Source organism: Gobio gobio, assembly GCF_949357685.1.
Source record: "Gobio gobio genome assembly, chromosome: 4".
Taxonomy (NCBI): domain Eukaryota; kingdom Metazoa; phylum Chordata; class Actinopteri; order Cypriniformes; family Gobionidae; genus Gobio; species Gobio gobio.
In genome coordinates this window covers 14,926,119-14,945,545 of record NC_137100.1, presented here as the reverse complement: position 1 = coordinate 14,945,545, position 19,427 = coordinate 14,926,119, and the positions used below count along the sequence as shown (strand labels likewise).

The 19,427-nt window shown below is 38.0% G+C and overlaps 1 protein-coding gene across 4 annotated transcripts; it reads right to left on the bottom strand.

Moving 5' to 3' along the window:
- Positions 1 to 3,564: 3,564 nt before the first annotated feature.
- Positions 3,565 to 18,142, bottom strand: LOC307125668 (uncharacterized protein). 4 transcript variants are annotated; one of them, XM_079815713.1, is made up of 9 exons: positions 17,800 to 18,142; positions 16,069 to 16,383; positions 14,722 to 15,012; positions 12,571 to 14,284; positions 12,359 to 12,415; positions 8,478 to 8,691; positions 7,794 to 7,927; positions 6,060 to 6,131; positions 3,565 to 5,968 (listed from the first exon to the last, which is right to left on the bottom strand). In XM_079815713.1, exons 2-9 carry the CDS (start codon positions 16,370 to 16,372, stop codon positions 5,698 to 5,700), a joined length of 3,057 nt encoding a protein of 1,018 aa, XP_079671839.1. In that variant the 5' UTR covers positions 16,373 to 16,383; positions 17,800 to 18,142; the 3' UTR covers positions 3,565 to 5,697. The 4 variants fall into 4 exon arrangements, with proteins under 4 accessions (XP_079671839.1, XP_079671840.1, XP_079671842.1 ...); XM_079815714.1 differs by having other exon boundaries at positions 17,796 to 18,109; XM_079815715.1 differs by having other exon boundaries at positions 3,571 to 5,965; positions 17,800 to 18,138.
- Positions 18,143 to 19,427: the final 1,285 nt, after the last annotated feature.

Below are 19,427 nucleotides of genomic sequence, written 5' to 3'. Positions count from 1 at the left end.
TAGAGGAACCACTCTTGGTGCTACATAGCACCATATCTTACCATGTTCTGTATATGGTAGCGGTGCTATATAGCACCTTAGTCAAAGAACCGGTGAAGAACCGCTGAAGAACCACTGAAGCACTAAAATTGGTGCGATATAGCACTTAAAAAGGTTCCCCTATGATTACGAGCCAAGAATGATTTTTGGTGCCTTATAGAACCTTTTTGTTTTTTGAGTGTATAATAAAAAAAGTAAACACTTCCTTCCTTTTCTAGGTCCTCTATTTAAAATCCTTTTATATTTAAAAACGATAAAAAGATACAGCTTTAGATTTAGTCTAAGCACAAACCTGTCCGGTATTGCACAATTATACATGCATCTGTTCCCTCAACAAAATTTATGTGTGGAAATTGACAACTATCAAGCTCCACAGATAACCACTTCAAAACTGAACCAAAGGACTCCGAGCAGCCTTCAGCCCAGGACCCAGCTGACCCGGATAAGAGCATTGGTTAGACTCTCCTATCTCTCAGTTTTACTTAGGTTTAGAAATTAAACACTTTAATCCCATCCTTTTTTTTTATAACAGACCCCTCATATTGAAATGGTAGAAGCAAGTGGTTTTTAGATTAAGAATCACTCATTAAATCTGGATTATGTCTGTTCCTTCAACAGGACAATGCAGGTGTGGACCAGTCACCCCCACAAAAAAAGCAGCGTATATGGCAATCGAAATCAAGGACCAGCAGTCGGATCCAGGCAGCTTAGACCAAATTGATTATTTATGTAACATATTCATCAAATTTTGTGTCATTTCAAATCTTTAAAATGTATATTTTGTTAGTACATGCCTTATATGAATGCATGTATAATAAAAAAGGAAATTGTAACTGTGTTTTTATTTATTTGTCAATGACAACACATTAATTCGCACTGGTGTCATATAAACAGATTATTTTCATCTGCTGTCACTGCACGGATTAAATTCACACACTAAGCCAATAGCACTGTAACAACATATAGAATTCCTATTTTCCACAATTTATGCCTGAAGACAATGTAATACAACTGATTCACCATTTCAGTATACATTTTCTTACAAACAATCAGATAAAGGTTTTTATTTTCAACTACATTGAAACTACTTTGTTTTGTTTTGTTTTACAATGACATTGTTACAAATAACTGAATAATTGTTAATGAAGAATGTTATAATATTTGGGGTTTCAAGCAACATAATGCTATGAAATTATGATTTCAGAGAGTATAGGGTGAATTCAGGTTGATTGGGACACTTTTTTTTTTCCCCCAGTCATTTCAATGGCAATAACTGTCAGAATCATTTGATTTTGTAAACTATCCGATACACACAATACTCAAATATAGCCTATATCTCAAACAGGCTGTCAAAGTGCAAAATGGCTACAAATGTATGCAACTTACACAGGAGTCAGGATTAGTCTAAAAATGCAGGTTAAACTCATAGATTGTGCAGTGATGGAGCGCAGCATTCTGAACAGAACCGCTCAGAGACGCCATCATGAGCTGCACGCGTGAACAGTGCGCATTGCTTGACTATTTCTTTTAGTTTTGAATTTTTTAGTTTAAAAGTGGACATTTCAAGCTACATTACACATGTTTCTCATGTCTGTGAGGCAAGTAGCCTGCTGAGTTTCGGTTTATTTATGAGACACGCTCCAGTTCATGTGCAATGCAAGTGATCGCTCCGGCCTCCATGTCCTTATAGCCTATTTGCTTCTTATTTATTAAATCCAGGCAATTAGCTGATGAAACATTGATTAAAATTAGATAAAATTTATACAAAACGTAATTCACTTTAAAAGAAAGGCTTTCTACAAAACAAAACTTAATGAAGTGGTCAAAATAATTTCTGACCATATGTCTTTGACATATATTACACATCTTTGCACTTTTCATAATCAGTATAGCCAGATACAATTTAAAAATAGCATTATAATATTTAAACATAATTATGAAACATAATCCATTGTTTAATGGCTACAACAAGTACAGATAAATGTCTTGTCTGAGCGGGATTTGAGCAAACGTTGTTTTACAGGCGAGCGCGCAGTTCATGAGCGGAGCGTGCTGGCATACACTCTAAAAAAAAAAAGGTTCTATATGGCACCAAAAGTGGTTCTTGGCTCGTAATCATAGGGGAACCTTTTTTTAGTGCTATTTAGCACCAATTTTGGTGCTTCAGTGGTTCTTTGACTAAGGTGCTATATAGCACCTCTGAAGAACCGCTGAAGCAACAAAATTGGTGCTATATAGCACTAAAAAGGTTCCCCTATGATTACGAGCCAAGAACCATTTTTGGTGCCATATTGAACCTTTTTTTTTTTTAGAGTGTATGCCAGCGCGCTCCACTCATGAACTGCGCGCTCGACTGTAAAACAACGTTTGCTCAAATCCCGCTCAGACAAGACATTTATCTGTACTTGTTGTAGAGCGTATTATTGAGCGTCACACCGCACCGATTCGCTCATTACAGGGCCAGGCTCATTCTCGTCAGAACCCAAAACGGAATGTAGCTTTTAGTCGCGCTACGCCGTATTTATTTGCACGTTTATATTGAACCCCCTCGCCGAAAGCATAACTAATCGTTCACGAGTGGCTCAACAGGTAGATCTATAGATAAACACATTTTTCAAGCATTTGACCGACCAGGTTGACACTTCAGCGTGAGAAATCGGGGGTGTGGCCTGTGAAACCAATCAAATGCGTGTCTCACAGCCAATGCGTGAGCGTTGGCAGCTCTGCTCTAACCTCCGCTAATTGTCGCACGCGCGTTCACAAGAGACTGGCGTTCCAGCGTATGACGTAGGACGCTCTGGTGATAATATGCTAGTTCACGCAAGAACCAAGTTGTTTTGCTGTATCCGCTGCACTTCCACGTTCGTCACCGGAACTTACGCTACGCCTGCGTCCTACGTCATACGCTGTAACACCAGTCTCTCGTGAACGCGCGTACGACAGTTAGCGGAAGTTAGAGATTACAGTTTGTAAAGTTTTAATTTAGATGTTTTTCTTACACAAACGCATCCCTTCAGTAGGCCTGTATTAACCCCCCCGGAGACGTATGGATTACATTAATGATGGATAGACGCACTTTTATGTACTTCAAAAGGCGTGTGCAGAAACATCCATTCACTGTCATTATAAAGCTTGGAAGAGCCAGAACATTTTTTAATATAACTCCAATTGTATTCGTCTGAAAGAAGAATGTCATATACACCTAGGATGACTTGAGGGTGAGTAAATCATGGGCTAATTTTCATTTTTGTGTGAACCATCCCTTTAAACTAAGAAATTAAAGAAATATTCGCAAAGAAACTAAAACACAATAGTATGGTCATACTACCCGGTAGTAAACAAAGCCAATTAATAAACTAATAAAAATAAATAATCCAGAAATACCTTTTTTGTTGAGACACATCAGCATGGAGGATCAGAAAAAGAATAAAAAAAAGGTAATTTGTTTGATAAGAAGTTGAAATAAATTATATTTTATGATTTATTTTTTATCGTGATAAAGAAAAATATCATTAAGAGAGTCTTACTTAACACTATTTTATTCATAAAATATATATAAAATCACACTGATTGATAGCACTCAAGCAATACTTAGTGTTGGTCTGTTGGTGGGTTCAAAGAGAAGCACAACAGTAGCAGTATCAGTAACACAGGAAGTGGGGTATGGAAATAAAATATCAAAAACTAACAAAACAATTCTAACAGCCAGTTCCACTGCATAATTGAGCAAAACACACAGCAGCCTTATTATTATTTTTAATTGGGCCTGTAAGTACAATACTAAAATTTCAAAGAGATAAAAGACAATAAATGTCTATAGGTTGAGTTGTAACCACATTTCCATCACAAACTGGCACAGAGATGCGCGTCAGGCAAAGACGCAGATTCTTTGGGGGTGAAGTGCAGATAAGGTCCAAAGCTACATTACAAATGATTGTAAAAGCTTTCCATAAAAAAAAAAAAATTAAAATAACCTAAAAATATGACAACACACCACAACAAAGTATGTTGCCTTGCCGTTATCCTCAAAAATAAGAATAAAGTTGTGGCAGTATCAATCGCACAATGGAATGATAAACCTAAAAAAAAAACTAAAAACTGTCCAATCAGGCCAGATCACCACATTAATAGCTGCATATAATATCCAGTAAATGTCAGGGTAGAAAAGTGAAATACGGGTTTCACCAAATGCTTCACAACCAGATATATTAAGCCTGCAAATAAGAAGCATATATTCACGACATATGCATTACATATCACAACGTGGCTCTGTTTTGGATAAGTCTAATCCAAAAGTTTGTGACGAATAAAAGCAATTTTCACAGTTAACAGAGCAATATATATATTTTTTTTTTCCACAAACCAAAGGCTTGTCTACCCTGTTTTGAGGTGACAGCATGTTCTCTTGGCTATATAACATATGGGATAAATGAAAAACCTTTAAAAAGGAACTCAAACATGTTTTCTCTCTCTTTAAAAAAAAAAAAGAATATTCTGACATTTCCTCACTCTCATGTTGTTCCAAACCTGTATGACTTGAAGAATGCTGCAACATTGTCCACACAATTCAGTGGGGTTCAAAACAACATCGGACTCCATTAACTTTCATTATATAGCCACGAAAAAATTTCAAAGAAAGTCAGTCAAACAGGTTTTGAATAACGTGAAGGGTGAATAAATGACAGAATATTCATTTTTCTCAGAGAGCCATTTCAAACCAAGTTCAAATAGCTGAAGAAAAGGCGGAAAAGTTTCATTAAACGGTCTAGTAGCAGCTAAAGGTGAGAAGGCTGAGGGAAAGCCATGGCTTATTCATGACAGCCCAGCAAGAACAACAAATGCAGAAACACAAAGTTTAATATTTCTATGGTGAAATACATTAAAACATCTCACAAGAATATAGTTATCAATCACTGCACTGTTCCTGGTAAATAGTTTGTAGTATTGGGGGTTTTTTTTGGCAGCAAACGCCTCAGAATTATCTAGACCGAAAAAGCGGTCCAGATGGAAAAAAAAAAAGTAATGTAATGAAATCTAAGCTGCCGATTTCATGGGTCATGAGTAGTCTAGGCGGGTGAGCACCTTGTTTCGGAGACCATGAAGGGCATAAACCAAAGGATCATTAATCGTCATTACCACACTCATTTTTTGCCAGAAAATGCCAGTAAATAACACGCTGTTTAGCCACATGTCGCAAATGCAAGAGAAACAACTAAGTTGCAGCAGTCACATTGTGAGGAAACGGAAAGTGCTCAAGTGAAGGTTTACTATAATGTGCTTGTATTATTTACACACACACACACACACACGCACACACGCGCACACACACGCACACACACGCGCGCACACACACGCGCGCACACACGCGCACACACACGCGCGCACACACACGCGCACACACACGCGCACACACACACACACACACGCACACACACACGCACACACACACACACGCCTCAAATACCGTGGGTCAGTGCGCTTCATACCTTTGAAGTCTCAACTGTAAATGCTACAAGAAAATGTTCATTTCCATCTATTGCTAATTGTTCCGTGTACAACAATCTGTAAAGCTCCAATTGTTTCCATGCCTTGGCAATAATATTAAAACCAAACATTTTTTTGGTAACTTATTGGGAATAGATTTGTGAAAATCTGAACTTAAACCTCCAGGCCTTGGCGAGAAAAGTAGTCTTCCAGTTCTGTGAGTCTCTCAATTAGCATTACGTCAAGATCAGCGTCATCCTGTCTACCCCTACGAGCCCTTCCTCGCGGCCCCTTCACACGCAGCGGACCCAGGTTAGTTTTAGCCTTGCGTTTCCGAGGCAGCGTGAAATCTGGGAAGTCTAGGACTCGCTTTCGTTTCTGATGACCAATGCAGATCAGGGAGCCATTTTTCTCTTTCGGTTCTTCAAATATCGTCTCCAGACTTCTGTGTAAATGAAAATAACAATCAGAAACGATTTTCCAAGAGTCAAATTAAATAAATAAATAAATAAAATACACAAATTGCGAGAACAAACCTGTTAGGTGTCGGAGACTTGTAATTCTTATTGGTATAAATCTCCTCCAAACTGAATTCCTTTTTCTTCAGCCTTATGGGACACAAACGCATCAATCAAAGCTGGACATTGAAACACATTTAAGATATATAAATCAACGTTTTTTTAACACTATGAATTAGAGTTGTAGTACTTGAGACTGGTCTTAAGTCTTGGTCTCGACCGCATTTGTCCTCGGTCTTGTCTTGGTCTCAGACTAAGTTGTAAGTGATTTCATTTGATACAATGTCTTATCTTTAATAAATACAATTAGAATAAGACCTTTCTCAGGCGGCAGAAGTAGATATTTTAGATGAATTTGGTCTTGGTATTGACTCGGTTTCGCCCTGCCTTGGTCTTGTCTTGATCTCAACCCTTCAAAGTCTTGGTCTTGTCTAGGGCTTTGTCTGAAATTGCCCCTTTCCCCTGAAATAGAGTGCTATTTGAGGGGATGTCCATTTGTCGTTGTGTCAGAAACCATAGTGGACAATATTGAGTGCACTCATTCAATCCCACAATGCATGGCAATAACGAGTGTACAACCAATGTATGCTAAATGGCTAGATATACCCATAATGCACTGTGAGAGTCGAGTGCCGAATTAATTCCCATGTCTGGCCAGAAGATGGCTCTCGCAACTGAATCATCCGTCCATCCTTTTTCCAAACCGCGTTGTCCAATGTGGCATCAGCATCATACAGGTATAAATTCCTTTCTAATTAATTATTAAATTGTTTAATTAAGGTTGATCCATAGTTTCCATGACAGAGTTCAAGACAAATATTTTCATCTTACTACTGGAGCTGCCAGTTTGCAAAGTTTCAAATAATTATTAAACATCACGCACAAAAAAAGTGGTACACACTCATTTGCTTACTCGTTTTCATTCACTACCTCAAGTGAACTATATTAGTGGACTAATGTAGGGAATAGTGATTGAGGGTATAGAGGAAGTTTTTGACACAGCCTTGGTCTCAACGCACACTGGTCTTGGTCTCAACCCCTCAAAGTCTTGGTCTTCTCTTGGTGTCAACACACACTGATCTTGGCCTCTCAACCCTCAAAGTCTTGGTCTTGTCTTGGTCTCAACACACACTGGTCTTGACTTGTCTTGGTCTCAACACACACTGATCTTGGTCTCTCAACCCTCAAAGTCTTGATCTTGGTCTCAACACACACTGGTCTTGGTCTTGACTTGTCTTGGTCTCAACACACACTGGTCTTGGTCTTGGTCTTGTCTTGTCTTGGTCTCAACACACACTGGTCTTGGTCTTGACTTGTTTTGGTCTCAGTCTTGACTTGTCTTGATCTCAACACACACTGGTCTTGGTCTTGACTTGTTTTGGTCTCAGTCTTGACTTGTCTTGATCTCAACACACACTGGTCTTGGTCTTGACTTGACCTCAACACACACTGGTCTTGTCTTGGTCTCAACACACACTTGTTTTAGTCTTGACTTTGTCTCGGTTTAGGTGGTCTCGACTACAACACTACTATGAATATCACAATTATATTAAAGCACTTTTAATTTGGCCATTAAAGCTACACTCACACTGTCAGTTTTTGGGATTGACAACCGCATTTACCTACAGGTGTGAGTCTCAAAGCAAATACATTGAAAATAGTCAAAAGTCAGATAAATATTTACATATCAGCCAGTTCTAATAATATTCCACACTATCATATTATAAAGACTAAAATTAATTCAATGCTCACCTCTTTGGTTTGGGGAGTCCCATTGGAGTAAGGTTGTTATCTGGTTTGGGAACTGTCTTACGAATACGAATTTGGGAGACCCTTTTGGAACGTTGACCAGCTTGAGCTTCAGCATTAGTATCGTAGAGTCCCACCTACAAGAAAGATGAATTTCAAGCCTTGAGGAAACAAAACTTAAATCCTTCAGTTCCGCAATGTCTGTATCCAAAAAATACACACACGAGCCACTTTATTAGTTCAACTGTTCAACTGCTCGTTAACGCAAATATCTAAGCAGCCAATCACATGGCAGCAACTCAATGCATTTAGGCATGTAGACAGAAGTTCAAACTGAGCATCAGAATGGGGAAGAAAGCTGATTTAAATACTCAGACAGTCTGGTCTGAGTATTTCAGAAACTACTATCCAAAACTATCCAGTTTTGCATCATGTGCAGCTGACAAATCTGCAACGACTGCGATATGCTATAATGTCAATATGGTCCAAAATCTCGGAGGAATGTTTCCAGCATCTTGTTGAATCTACGCCACGAAAAATTAAGGCAGTTCTGAAAGCAAAATGGGGTCAAACCTGGTAATAGCAAGGTGCACCTAATAAAGTGGCCGGTGAGTGCTTTTGCCGACTTGCATTTTTTCTACTTTCCAAATAATTAGCTCAAATTATAGAAGAGATAATATATAATACCTGTTTCATTTCTCTAGATGCTCCCCGACTATGCAAACCAGGGTATTTGACATTTGCACTGACAATAGCAAAACTAGGCACAGATTCAGTAGGGGATCCATCCAATCGCACCGACTTGGGGCTGATGTTGTGCCGTGAGGGGTGATCCAGGCTCCTTTCTGGTGTAAGACGAATTTTTGACAGATGACACATTGATGAAGATGAGATGGCCTTCCTACACAGTGAAAAAAGCAAGCATTTCAGAGAATACCAGGTGATTGCTAATCTAACATCAGTCAACATCTACATGATTAAATGATCAGCTTAGCTGTGGTTTGTAAAACTGGTCTGGCTTCATGCTTCAAATATGATAATAGAATGAATGATTATTTTATTGACAATTTGTTTTTGTTTTTTACTATGCAGATTGCTTTATAGACACAATACTTAAGGTGAAGTGAGTCATTTCTGCACTACTAGCAGCACCAAACCAAATAGAAAAACATAACTAGATTTTCACATTTTCTGAAGAAAACGTGAGTGCTGTCATGATGCTATGGTGTTCTGGGTGGTTGCCAGGGCGTTGCTATGCAGCTGCTGTTTTTGTCCTAACCAGCCATGACAGTGATACACGACAAGACAGGGGATTCTATTTTTGAAATAATTTCTATTTCTGTGACATTGCGACTGACAACTCCGGTATCGACTGTGTTCTGTATGGTATAAAATGGTTTAATTAGTTTAAAATATCATTTTGCATGACTTTAACAGCCATAATAAGAGATCATTATTTACCCCAGGGAGTGTATGACAGCATTGCGCTTGCAGAGAGAGCCCACCCAAATGCTCTTCTGATTGACTGTGATTTGTGATCGATTTTGTCACATCTTGTAGATATGACTTGTCTATTGTGTAAATACAAATTGAATGTCTCTAAAATCTTTTCGCATTGAGTCTGATTAGAACATGGTGTAAGGTGTTCTGAAGATGCCAGGGAGTTGCTAGGGTTTTGTAGCTGGCTGCTTACTAGCCCACCCCCAAAAGATATGTTGGTGTAGATTTGGCTCAGTCACTACTCCTATGTTTTATGGGCTGCTGGGTGAAAAACGTGCATTCAATCCTTTAGACCCCATTTACACTAGTGCAAATTCGTTTTAAAATGCATAACTTTTGCCACGGTTACGCCTATCGTCTATACCACTCCAGTGTTTTCGACCCTTGAAAATGGGAGACTTCAAATATGTTGCAGACCCAGTTCCAGTTTGAAAACACGGAGGTTGCGTTTCAGTGTAAAAAAAAAATGGAGATTTTTGAAAATGAAGACATGGCTGCCCACATTACGCTACCAGAACACGACAATAACAGACCAGGGGCCTGTTCTTCGTACGTTGCTTATTACATCTGAGATGATTTGACAGATCCCAGATCTTTTAATCGTGATAACTGATCTCAGGCTAATTTGGTTCTTTAAACGAATTTGCGGATTGGATTAAAATATCTGGATTAAATTATCTAAAATCACTGCGCGTTCTTGTGTTCCCTGAAGAGGGCAGATGCATCGATACTCGAAACCATGATCAGCAATGCAGCGATTGGCTGGCGTCAAGACAGCAACGTAATGACATCATATAATTAAAAAAGCCACCTGGCAAAAAACTTGACAAATTATACAATAAAAACCCCACGAATTTCTGGACCTTTATAAGGAAACAGCCAAACCACCAAACCAACATAAAAGTTATAATAGATAAATGATAAATGTGTTTTGTTTTTTTAACATGATTACCAATTATTTATATTCACGATTTTATACAGTATTTGTACACCCTGTACATTTTTATTTCAATGTTGTAATTTAATTTTTAATTCAATTTGGAGCAGATTTGTAACGTGACAGTATTAAAGTTTCTTAAGGGTCAAGATCCATTTATCTGCATCTCTTGTGCTGCATCAAGCCACTCCCATAATATCTGTGATCACTTAAATTAATGCACGGCTCAGAGTAACTGTACAACATGTGTGTAAACCTCCAATAAAATTATAAAGTAATTATTCCATCACAAATAAATCGCTCAATCAAGTGGCTGTGTCTCGATATTATTATATACATTCTCATATACATAAACAATATAACATTTTTATATTATTATTATTTAAAATTATTATTATTGCCCCTGGTTCAGTAATAAACTCTTGTAATAAAGTAGCAGTGGCTGGGACAGATTTTAAGTATCACCTCAAGATGCAATCTAATCCTGTTTACATGAAATAAGCCTGCTCATGAGCAGGTTTAAGCTTATGGACCTGTTACTATGACAGCAAGTCCAGGATGAGCTTCGAAGAACCAAACAATCCCGAGATCATGTCAAATTGTCAACAATCAAATCCAGCTAACTGAGTTAGCGACGTACGAAGAACGGGCCCCAGGCCTACATTTCACAAAAGCATTGTAAGCCTAAATCGATTGTAGAGACCATTGGTGGCTATTGTTCTTACGATCAGCTTACAATGCTTTTGGGAAACGCATCCCAGAGCCGTCTCTCTCAACGGCTCTGTAACATACCAGCTTCAACGACCATAAACAATAACATGGAGATGGAACTAAATGCTTTGCTGACTTTGATGTCCTTTTTAGCAGCCATTGTGCAGTTAAACTCTGCATTATATAATACTGCAGAAACTGTTTACAATTGTACGCGCATGCCCAGTGTGCATGAACGGTCATGTGACATGCGTTTTCGGTCGTGTAGTGTGAACACAGTTTTAAAACAAAAACGCACAAGTGTAAACAGGGCCATAGAAAAGTAACAGGATAGCTCAAACACACCTAGCTGCACAAGCTTGTCATTCATGTCGGTAGCAAAAATGCATCAACGTTTGTAGAAGGGTCATTCCGTGTCAACTCAACCAGAGGTCCCCGGCTCAAATTTATGATTTTGTTAATATTCTTTTCTGTACAATGACAAAGTATCAGCTGTATGCAAAGCGACCCACATTTGTTTTTTTGACCACTGAAAATGTGTACAATTTACTCATGGAGCGGCATTAGCATATCCATATCTCTGGGATTTGAACCTTATAGAGCCTTTAAAATAAAGATACAAAATGAAAAGTTTAAAAACCAGAATCTAAAAGGATATTAAGATATATTTAATAATACCAGGCATGCAATCTTGGGGCAAAAAACACAAGTGCTTTTTGCCATTTTTGAACGGTCACCGATGGCATATGATGAAACAAAGATAGCTAAAGTAAACAGAAATAAGTAGGTCTATTAGTAAAATCTGTGTTAAAATAAATGATGCTGCCATCTTTCTAAAGTCATTTTTACACCCCAGTAAATTGGCTCCCAAATTACATTTTGACCCCTACCACTCCCTACAAAATAGTGGATTACTCAGTCAATATACATCCATGACATTTAATATTTTGGCTTTAATCATTATTAATATTTGTCTTCGTACAGAAAAAAATATTAACAAAATCAAAAATTTGAGTCTGGGAAGTTTCCGAAATTTGGTTGATTTGACACGGAATGACCCAGAAGTAGATCTGCCGCAACTTACTCACTCGCAAGGTGCATGGAATGAATCAACAGAGCAACAATGAAAAGGGAATCGGTGTCATCCCTGTTCACTGTTGCATTCCAAACACAGGAAGCCCACAGATAACATAAAATGAGTTTGAAAGGAACATAGGTTTGAAGGCAAACATAAAAGATGCCAGGCCACTGTAGACTTCCGCAGGTTTGGAAAGCTTTTTTTGCAATTCGTGTTGCTAGTTGTGCTGAAATGATGCACTTCACCTTCAACCTGAACCATAACTGGTAAGCAAAGACTGATTAAAAAAATGTAAATGATTAGGTCAGCTAAATGGCGAGAGATGCAGGGGGATATGCCCACCGTGCTGAAGCTCTTTTCCTGCTGGGTGTAGCTTCTTGACTGGATCGTCGTGTATAGCTATTAACGAAAAAATGTAGATCAAAACGGGTTGAATTGTAAGTGCAAGCAGCATGCAGGTCAAAACTGACATTCATTTCTGATTATGTTAATCAAACTTTTCTTGCAATCAAAACATGCAAAAGAAACTTTTAACTTCAACAGTTTTAACTTACTGGTGATCGTTGTCTGCGCCTGGTGGGGCTGTGAAGTCAACCAGAGGTCGAAAAGGCTGACTCTTGCACCGCCCCAAAATCCGACTCACAACCGTATGGATACCAGGACGTGACAACTGCGTAAGAGGAAAGTTGAGCCTTCTGTGTCGAAACCACAGTCTGAAGGATGTTGGAGAAGATAAAGCCAGGACAGTACTAACACCTGCCCCAGAGAAGCTCCCTTTGCTTAGAGTAGACAAAGGCGGAGTGGTAGGCCGAAAAAGTTGAGATAAGCTAGGACAACATGCGGAGTCTTTATCCAGGTTGATCGGTAAAGCATTTGAAGGACAAGCTAGTGTACCAGTCAACAAAGGAGAGACCTCAAGTATCGAGTCCTCAAGAATCGGCTGCCAATGGTTGGATATCTCTCCTCCCTGCTCGAGAAAGGACAAAGAAAGGGCTTCTTCAACTTTAAGAGCGGGAAATCCAGGAAGGTGATGTTTCTTTCCACCACAGTGTTTGAGCTTGGATGCAGTTCTGCTGTAACCAGTCCATTTATCCAAGCCGTTTGAGGAACATCTGCTGGATACCAAGCGGTGGGCAGTGTTCGAGAGCTGATTCAACAGTTTGTTAATATCACTGTCTAAAAATGGTTTGGATGAACCATTTCTTGAACCCGAGAGATGGGAACTGGAGTGTGCTTGATGAAATGTCAAAAGTGAACCTAGTGACTTTTGGTCACCTGCACCTTTTACCAATTGGTTCGGTAAAGCAAGTTTACAGTATGGCAGGACTGATGACTCTTGAAAAGAGAGTTTTAAAGGGCTGTCCTTTGAGCATGATAAATCAGTGTTTAGTTCTTTACTACTTATTTTTGTGCTCTCAACAGAATCTCCAGCATTTGTCCCTGTCAGTCCATCTACATCCCTTGACGTTGGGATGTGATCCAAGACTGAAGTACTATTACTCAATGAGGTAGTGATAGAGTGAAAAATACCATTCATTTCAATCTTGTGCAAGATCTCATCTTCTTTCTTGTTAGAAGTCTGAAAGAAAACTGAACAACCCTTGGCTTTATCAGGTTTTGGTAGTGCTCCAAGCGGCTTAGTGGAGAAAGGGAAGCTAATTTGACTAAAGGACTGCTGCTGACTATTTTTTCTCTCGTCTTTACTGGAATTTGTCAATGGTTTCCCAGGGGGCTTTGAATTGGTTTCTTTTGAAAGCGAAAACTGAACAGAAGGCACCCGGGGGTGTTCAGGAACATGTAAACGCTGATTTATCAAGATGTCTTCTCCCTTCTGACCAGATTTATCATTCCCCACACTATCAGAGGACAGGGCTTCCTGTTTACAAGGAAGTCCTCGGCTGTCATTGTCATCTGAGCAGCTGAGCACAGAATCGACCAATAAGCTTAAGGCAACTCTGTCCTTCTCAGCTTCCAGTTCCATTTCCAGGTCTTCAAAATCTGAAACGGGTGAGTAGTTACCCTGCAAACAATTGTCAGTTTGTCCAGAAGAGCTAATTTTTAGGTTTCCAGATGATGAACTAGAGCCACTGCAATTCCTACCTGGACCCTGACAGCTTGGGTCCTCAGGCTTATGAGCAAGAGTTGACATTGCCCATGAACACACAGGGTCCTTTTTTGATTCAGGTGATCTATAAAGAGACTGTGGCCTAGAAGAGGAGACATTTGAGATGATTCCTTTGTTGTCTTTTGGCACTTCTGCGTCTACTCCTGCAAACACACAATAATTTAAGTAAAATAAAAATGTAATCCATATCTTTGCTTAGCTTTGAGGTCATGCATATTACTGAGTACTAAAATTTTATCTTTTAGCATAAATTCCAGAAAAACAGACAATAATAATGATGCACTAAGCAGCACATCACATTTTTGCTCAATAAAATGCTCTCCACCTGACCATAACCAGAAACAGCAAATCATGGTCCGAGAATGTAACAAACTAAATGCTATTGGCTATTTAAAATGGCACAAGCCCTTTAATATATCCCATCCCCATTTCTTGTTACAACAGAAAATGTCAACACAGGAAAGGAAACTACGTTCATCCCAGCATTTCCTGGGTTATGTCTGAAGAAAACTAAATTATCGCCAATTTATATAATTATTAATTTAAGCATTTCATTATGCAAACATGAACAGACATTTACCAAAACTGCAAGATGATGAAACGCTTGAAGTATTTGGATGGCAAAAGGACAAGTCTCTTCCCAGCTGGCCAACTTTACTGTGCAGCTGAGCTAAACTGCAAGTATGTGCACTGCTTTGTGAACACAGCTGGTCCATCTTCCTCTCCACTGCTTCAAGACGTTGGGTCAGAGATCCAAAGGTATCAGTCAGCAGACGTTTCATCTCCGTTTGATGGGACACAAGAAATCGTTCCAGAACTCCAAGCTGCTCTCCTGATGGTCCAGCTGGTCGTGGATCCCTGAACTTGCCATCTGCAAGAGATGTTGTTCAAAAGCAGTGTTCCGTAAAAGCAATATCTTCACTCATAGAAGATGGCAAAAAAAATTCATGATTCCTTTGGAACCAGGTCTTTCACATTAGACATCTGCAATGTTCCCTCTAAGATGGAATTTGTGCAAGCTTCTGAAGTTACTCCTGTGCAGCAGCAGACCAAAAACACCCAGGGGACAAACTTAGTCAGCTAGATATTTAATGAAAAAAAGCTAAATGAATGGGCCTATGGAAGACCATGGATTTTAATTTTCTGTCTTGTTATTCTGTTTTATATTGTATTCTTATGCATGTTATATGCTGGTATTATATTATTGTAAGTTTTTCTATTAGTCTAAGTCAGTGTTTCCCAATCCTGGTCCTGGAGAACCCCCAACACTGCACATAAGACAGTCATCAAAAATGTTCAGTGTTGGGGGTTCTCCAGGACCAGGATTGGGAAACACTGGTCTAAGTAATATATTTTGTTATATCAGGATTACTATAACAAAAAATAAAAAGTTACTCAAGTTACACACAACAATGTGTGGCCTCTAATTATCCTACTATTCAATAACTATCATCCTGGCATATTACCTAAATATTTGCTTTAAATTGATAAAGCGACAGTAAAGACATTTACAATGTTACAATTCATCAATGAATCGTGAAAAAAATGCATGTTTCCACAGAAATATTAAGCTGCACAACTGTTTTGAACATTGATAAAAAAATAAGACATTTTCTTGAGCACCAAATCAGCATATTAGAAGTACTTCTGAAGGATCATGTGACACTGAAGACTGGAGTAATGGTGCTTAAAATTCAGCTTTGCCATCACAGAAATTAATAAAAATTTTAAATATATTAAATTGTAATAAATCACAATGACCTTTTTACTGTATTTTTAATTTAAATAAATCCTGCCTTGGTGAGCAGAAGAGACCCCTTTTTGAATTCTATAAAATGTAAAGTGTTTCGGCTCAGGTAGCCAAGGGGTATTCTGTAGAAACCGTAGAGGGAACATTGCAGATTTTACCACATATATTCAACATTACCTTGCTGAGTACACGTTTGTATGCATATTGCACTAGGATTGACTCCAAAGTTACTACTTTTCGGATCTAACATCATCTGTCTCAGAGCGCCTTCATTCCCCGGATGAACTTCATTCATTCCTTTCTCAAAGTCTGAAGGCTGTAGTCTGTCACCAGATTCAATCTCCTCCCTGCTGGTTTCTCTGCATCCATTGGCCAGCGGCTCCTGATACAGCGAAGACTGAGGAGCACGATGGCACGGACCAGCCGCAGACGCAGGCTCTTGCTCGGTCCCTTTCTGCTCAGCCAGAAGATTGGACAACATCTTTCAAGGAACTGATGGGATAAAATGAGATAATAGTAGGGGTGTAACAATATATCGGGTCACAATATAATCACAATACAAAAATGCAACAATATGCATCTTGGATAGTGACTATATATATTGTGTATAGTTCACCCAAAATGAAATTTACTGTGCGAGAAAAAAAAATCTAATTTACAGAGTTTTAGTGTCAATACTACATTAAACTACAATATAATGATTAATAATGCAATGGGGGAATATTTGTGGGTCCTGATAATGCCAAATGTCTTATTTTACCAGTAATTTTAAATATATCTAGTCAGTAAAAGAGTGCAAACATATTTGTGTAAAATAATTCTGTATTTTCAGCTTTACAAATGAATATTTTTATTCTGGTGTCACCATTTTCCTGTGCATTGGATTACCAGCACCAGCACCACGTCAATTATTAATTTCCACCCCCAATGTAATACCAAATTTAGCATTTAATCAAAGGTTAAAAAAAATTAACCTTTTATTATACGTCTTGGAGTATCGCAATAATATCGTATCGTGAGTTCAGTATCATGATATGTATCGAATTGTGACATGAGGGTATTGTTACATATACCCCAAGTAATCGATTAAATCATAAGACTCCAAATTATTCAAACATGGTAAAATTGGAATACTATACTATCTCCATTCTTTGGTCTAGCCAATCATACATATTTACATAGAATAATGTCCCAAACATGGCACTGAGCATATTTATAAGCATATTTATATACCATGGTGTTTACCTGATACTCCAATTCATTAGATAGTAATACTACACATATACATGGTACCATATAATACAAACAATATACATGGTAGTAGCATGTTTCACATGCGTTTAGTGAAACTTTCTAAAATGGTTCCCTGCCTTGTCACGCACAACTTCCGTACGTTACCACTGGAGTGATTTTATTTTATAAACACGTTTCTATCTGAATAATTAAGTGGAGAAATTCAGGAACCTATCAGAAGCCCCTTTCAGCTGTTTTATTGTAGTAATAGCACGTTCTTCGTCCGAAACTCGGAATAAAACGCACAATCATGAATGAACAGTGAACTGTCTGCACAAGCACATAATTTCACTTCATACACATAAAAGTGTGAGTTATTATTAAATCCCCAGCTGAAACAATTTGGGCGGAATAATTAAATGAACCTGTGCAGGTTTCATCGAAAATACCATCACACCAATTAAACACGTTACTAGACCGCCTTTTGCGTATAATTGCTGAGAAATTATTCATAATTACTTCCATTATTATTATTATTTGTAGATGCTATGCATAATGACGTCAATGAACAGGCTACTCATGCATGTCAGGCTTTTAAAGGCCCCCGAAACGAATACAAATAAATCAAGAGCAAGTCAGACACGTTTAATAAACCAGTAACGTTAAGTTACCTACATTGCGTTCCCCCTCACGACGGGCCAGTCCCCGCAAAACCACGTCTCTGGCGGAGCGAGTGTGCGGTTATATCACTAATACTCGCCGATCCATCTCCATGATGATGCACAGGTCGGATGTGATATCTCTACACCAGTAAAAGTCATTTCCGGCGACCCTCAGACTGATGAGCGGATTACAGAGCAAACTGACTACCCACTAACCAGCACATTATTACAGTCAGATTCATTAACTGTGCCATACATAGACACAGACAGCTAACAAAATACCTAATCGTCAGTATATTTGCTATTGACGAGCTGTGACGACTTCCGTCATTCGTGCTGCCGTAAAGCGTGTTGCCATTGGCTATTGCGTGGACTTAGGTTCACATCTATAGGCTATTTTAATGGCAACACTTTTATTGTTATTTTTAAAAAAAAATCTATTACACCAAATCTACAGCGTTCCATTTTGATTGGTACTATTTACAACGGTAGCCTATATGTAAGCTAGTCAGAATAACTAAATATTTCCTTTTATTAAAAAAAACTAAAAACTTTATTAATTCATTAGAAGCTTAGTTAAAAAAGGACTGGAAATGAAAATCACCATAGTTTTTTGTATATGTTTATGTTAATCATGTATCGTTTTTATAGCTAGATTGCTAACGTTAGATCTTTATAGGACCATTACCTGTTAGATAACGTAATATAATGATGATGAGCTAATTATGAAACTTGAAAGCGCGTTCATTCTTTGTTAGTTGAACTTTAAGTGTGTGACAAAATGAGTAGATTTTCCTCAAAGTTTCTCATAGGCTACTATAACAAAATCACTGTTCTGTTATTATGACCAGCAGAGGGCATAACTTCCCATTTAATGATTTAATTTGCGTTTCAAAGTCATTCTTCGTCTTCTTCTAAAATAATTTGTCTAGTTTAACTTCCTAAGGCCCAGGAAAACAAATTATTTTAAATTTAGTATTTTTCCATGTCATCAGGCTACATTGTTTAGAGCATAAGAAAGAAATGGAAAAATATATAAGTTTAGTATAAGTATAATATAAAAGTATATTTTATTCGTTATGCTATGTCCTTGTAAGTGGACACCGGGACTCAGTTGTTTAAAAATAAAATGACATGAAATGTATTGGCAAAAAACAATGGGATTTCACCAATCAATTTTCAGGATTTTTTAAACCAAACTTTGTTTAAAGATTATTCTCTAATGTGAAAGATATAAGCGAATGAACTGATATACCATTTTACTTTATGCAATATCTGGGTAAAATGGCCATACATAAGTTTTCCCATTCAATGTAATGTATCTACACTGTATCTAATTTGCATATTAATGTGTTCTTTGAGCAAATGAAAAAAGAAGTGCAATAATGGGAGTAATAGTTGGCAACATTTTCAAAATTATATCTAATATTTTATAGGAACATTGCTATTTAATTTATTTCCCTATTCACTAGTTGTGTCTCCCAAAATGCCTGATAAACATGCTTTAAGTCCCGTTGTCCTCTATTGAGGACATGTATGAAATCAATGCCCTGTTTTGTAATAGAAAGTCATATTTTGATTAGAAGCCCCATACCATTTTCCTGAGATGTTGATTTATAACAAACAATTTGAAAATTAGTC

Bases quoted from the DNA above. Each gene is read 5' to 3' on its own strand.
- LOC307125668 (XM_079815713.1), bottom strand. From the start codon at position 16,372: ATGTTGTCCAATCTTCTGGCTGAGCAGAAAGGGACCGAGCAAGAGCCT. The intron at 14,285-14,721 runs GTAAATGTCTGT...GTGTGTTTGCAG, and splicing joins TTCATCATCTTGCAGTTTTG to GAGTAGACGCAGAAGTGCCA. The intron at 7,928-8,477 runs GTATTATATATT...TCTTTCTTGTAG, and splicing joins CATCTAGAGAAATGAAACAG to GTGGGACTCTACGATACTAA.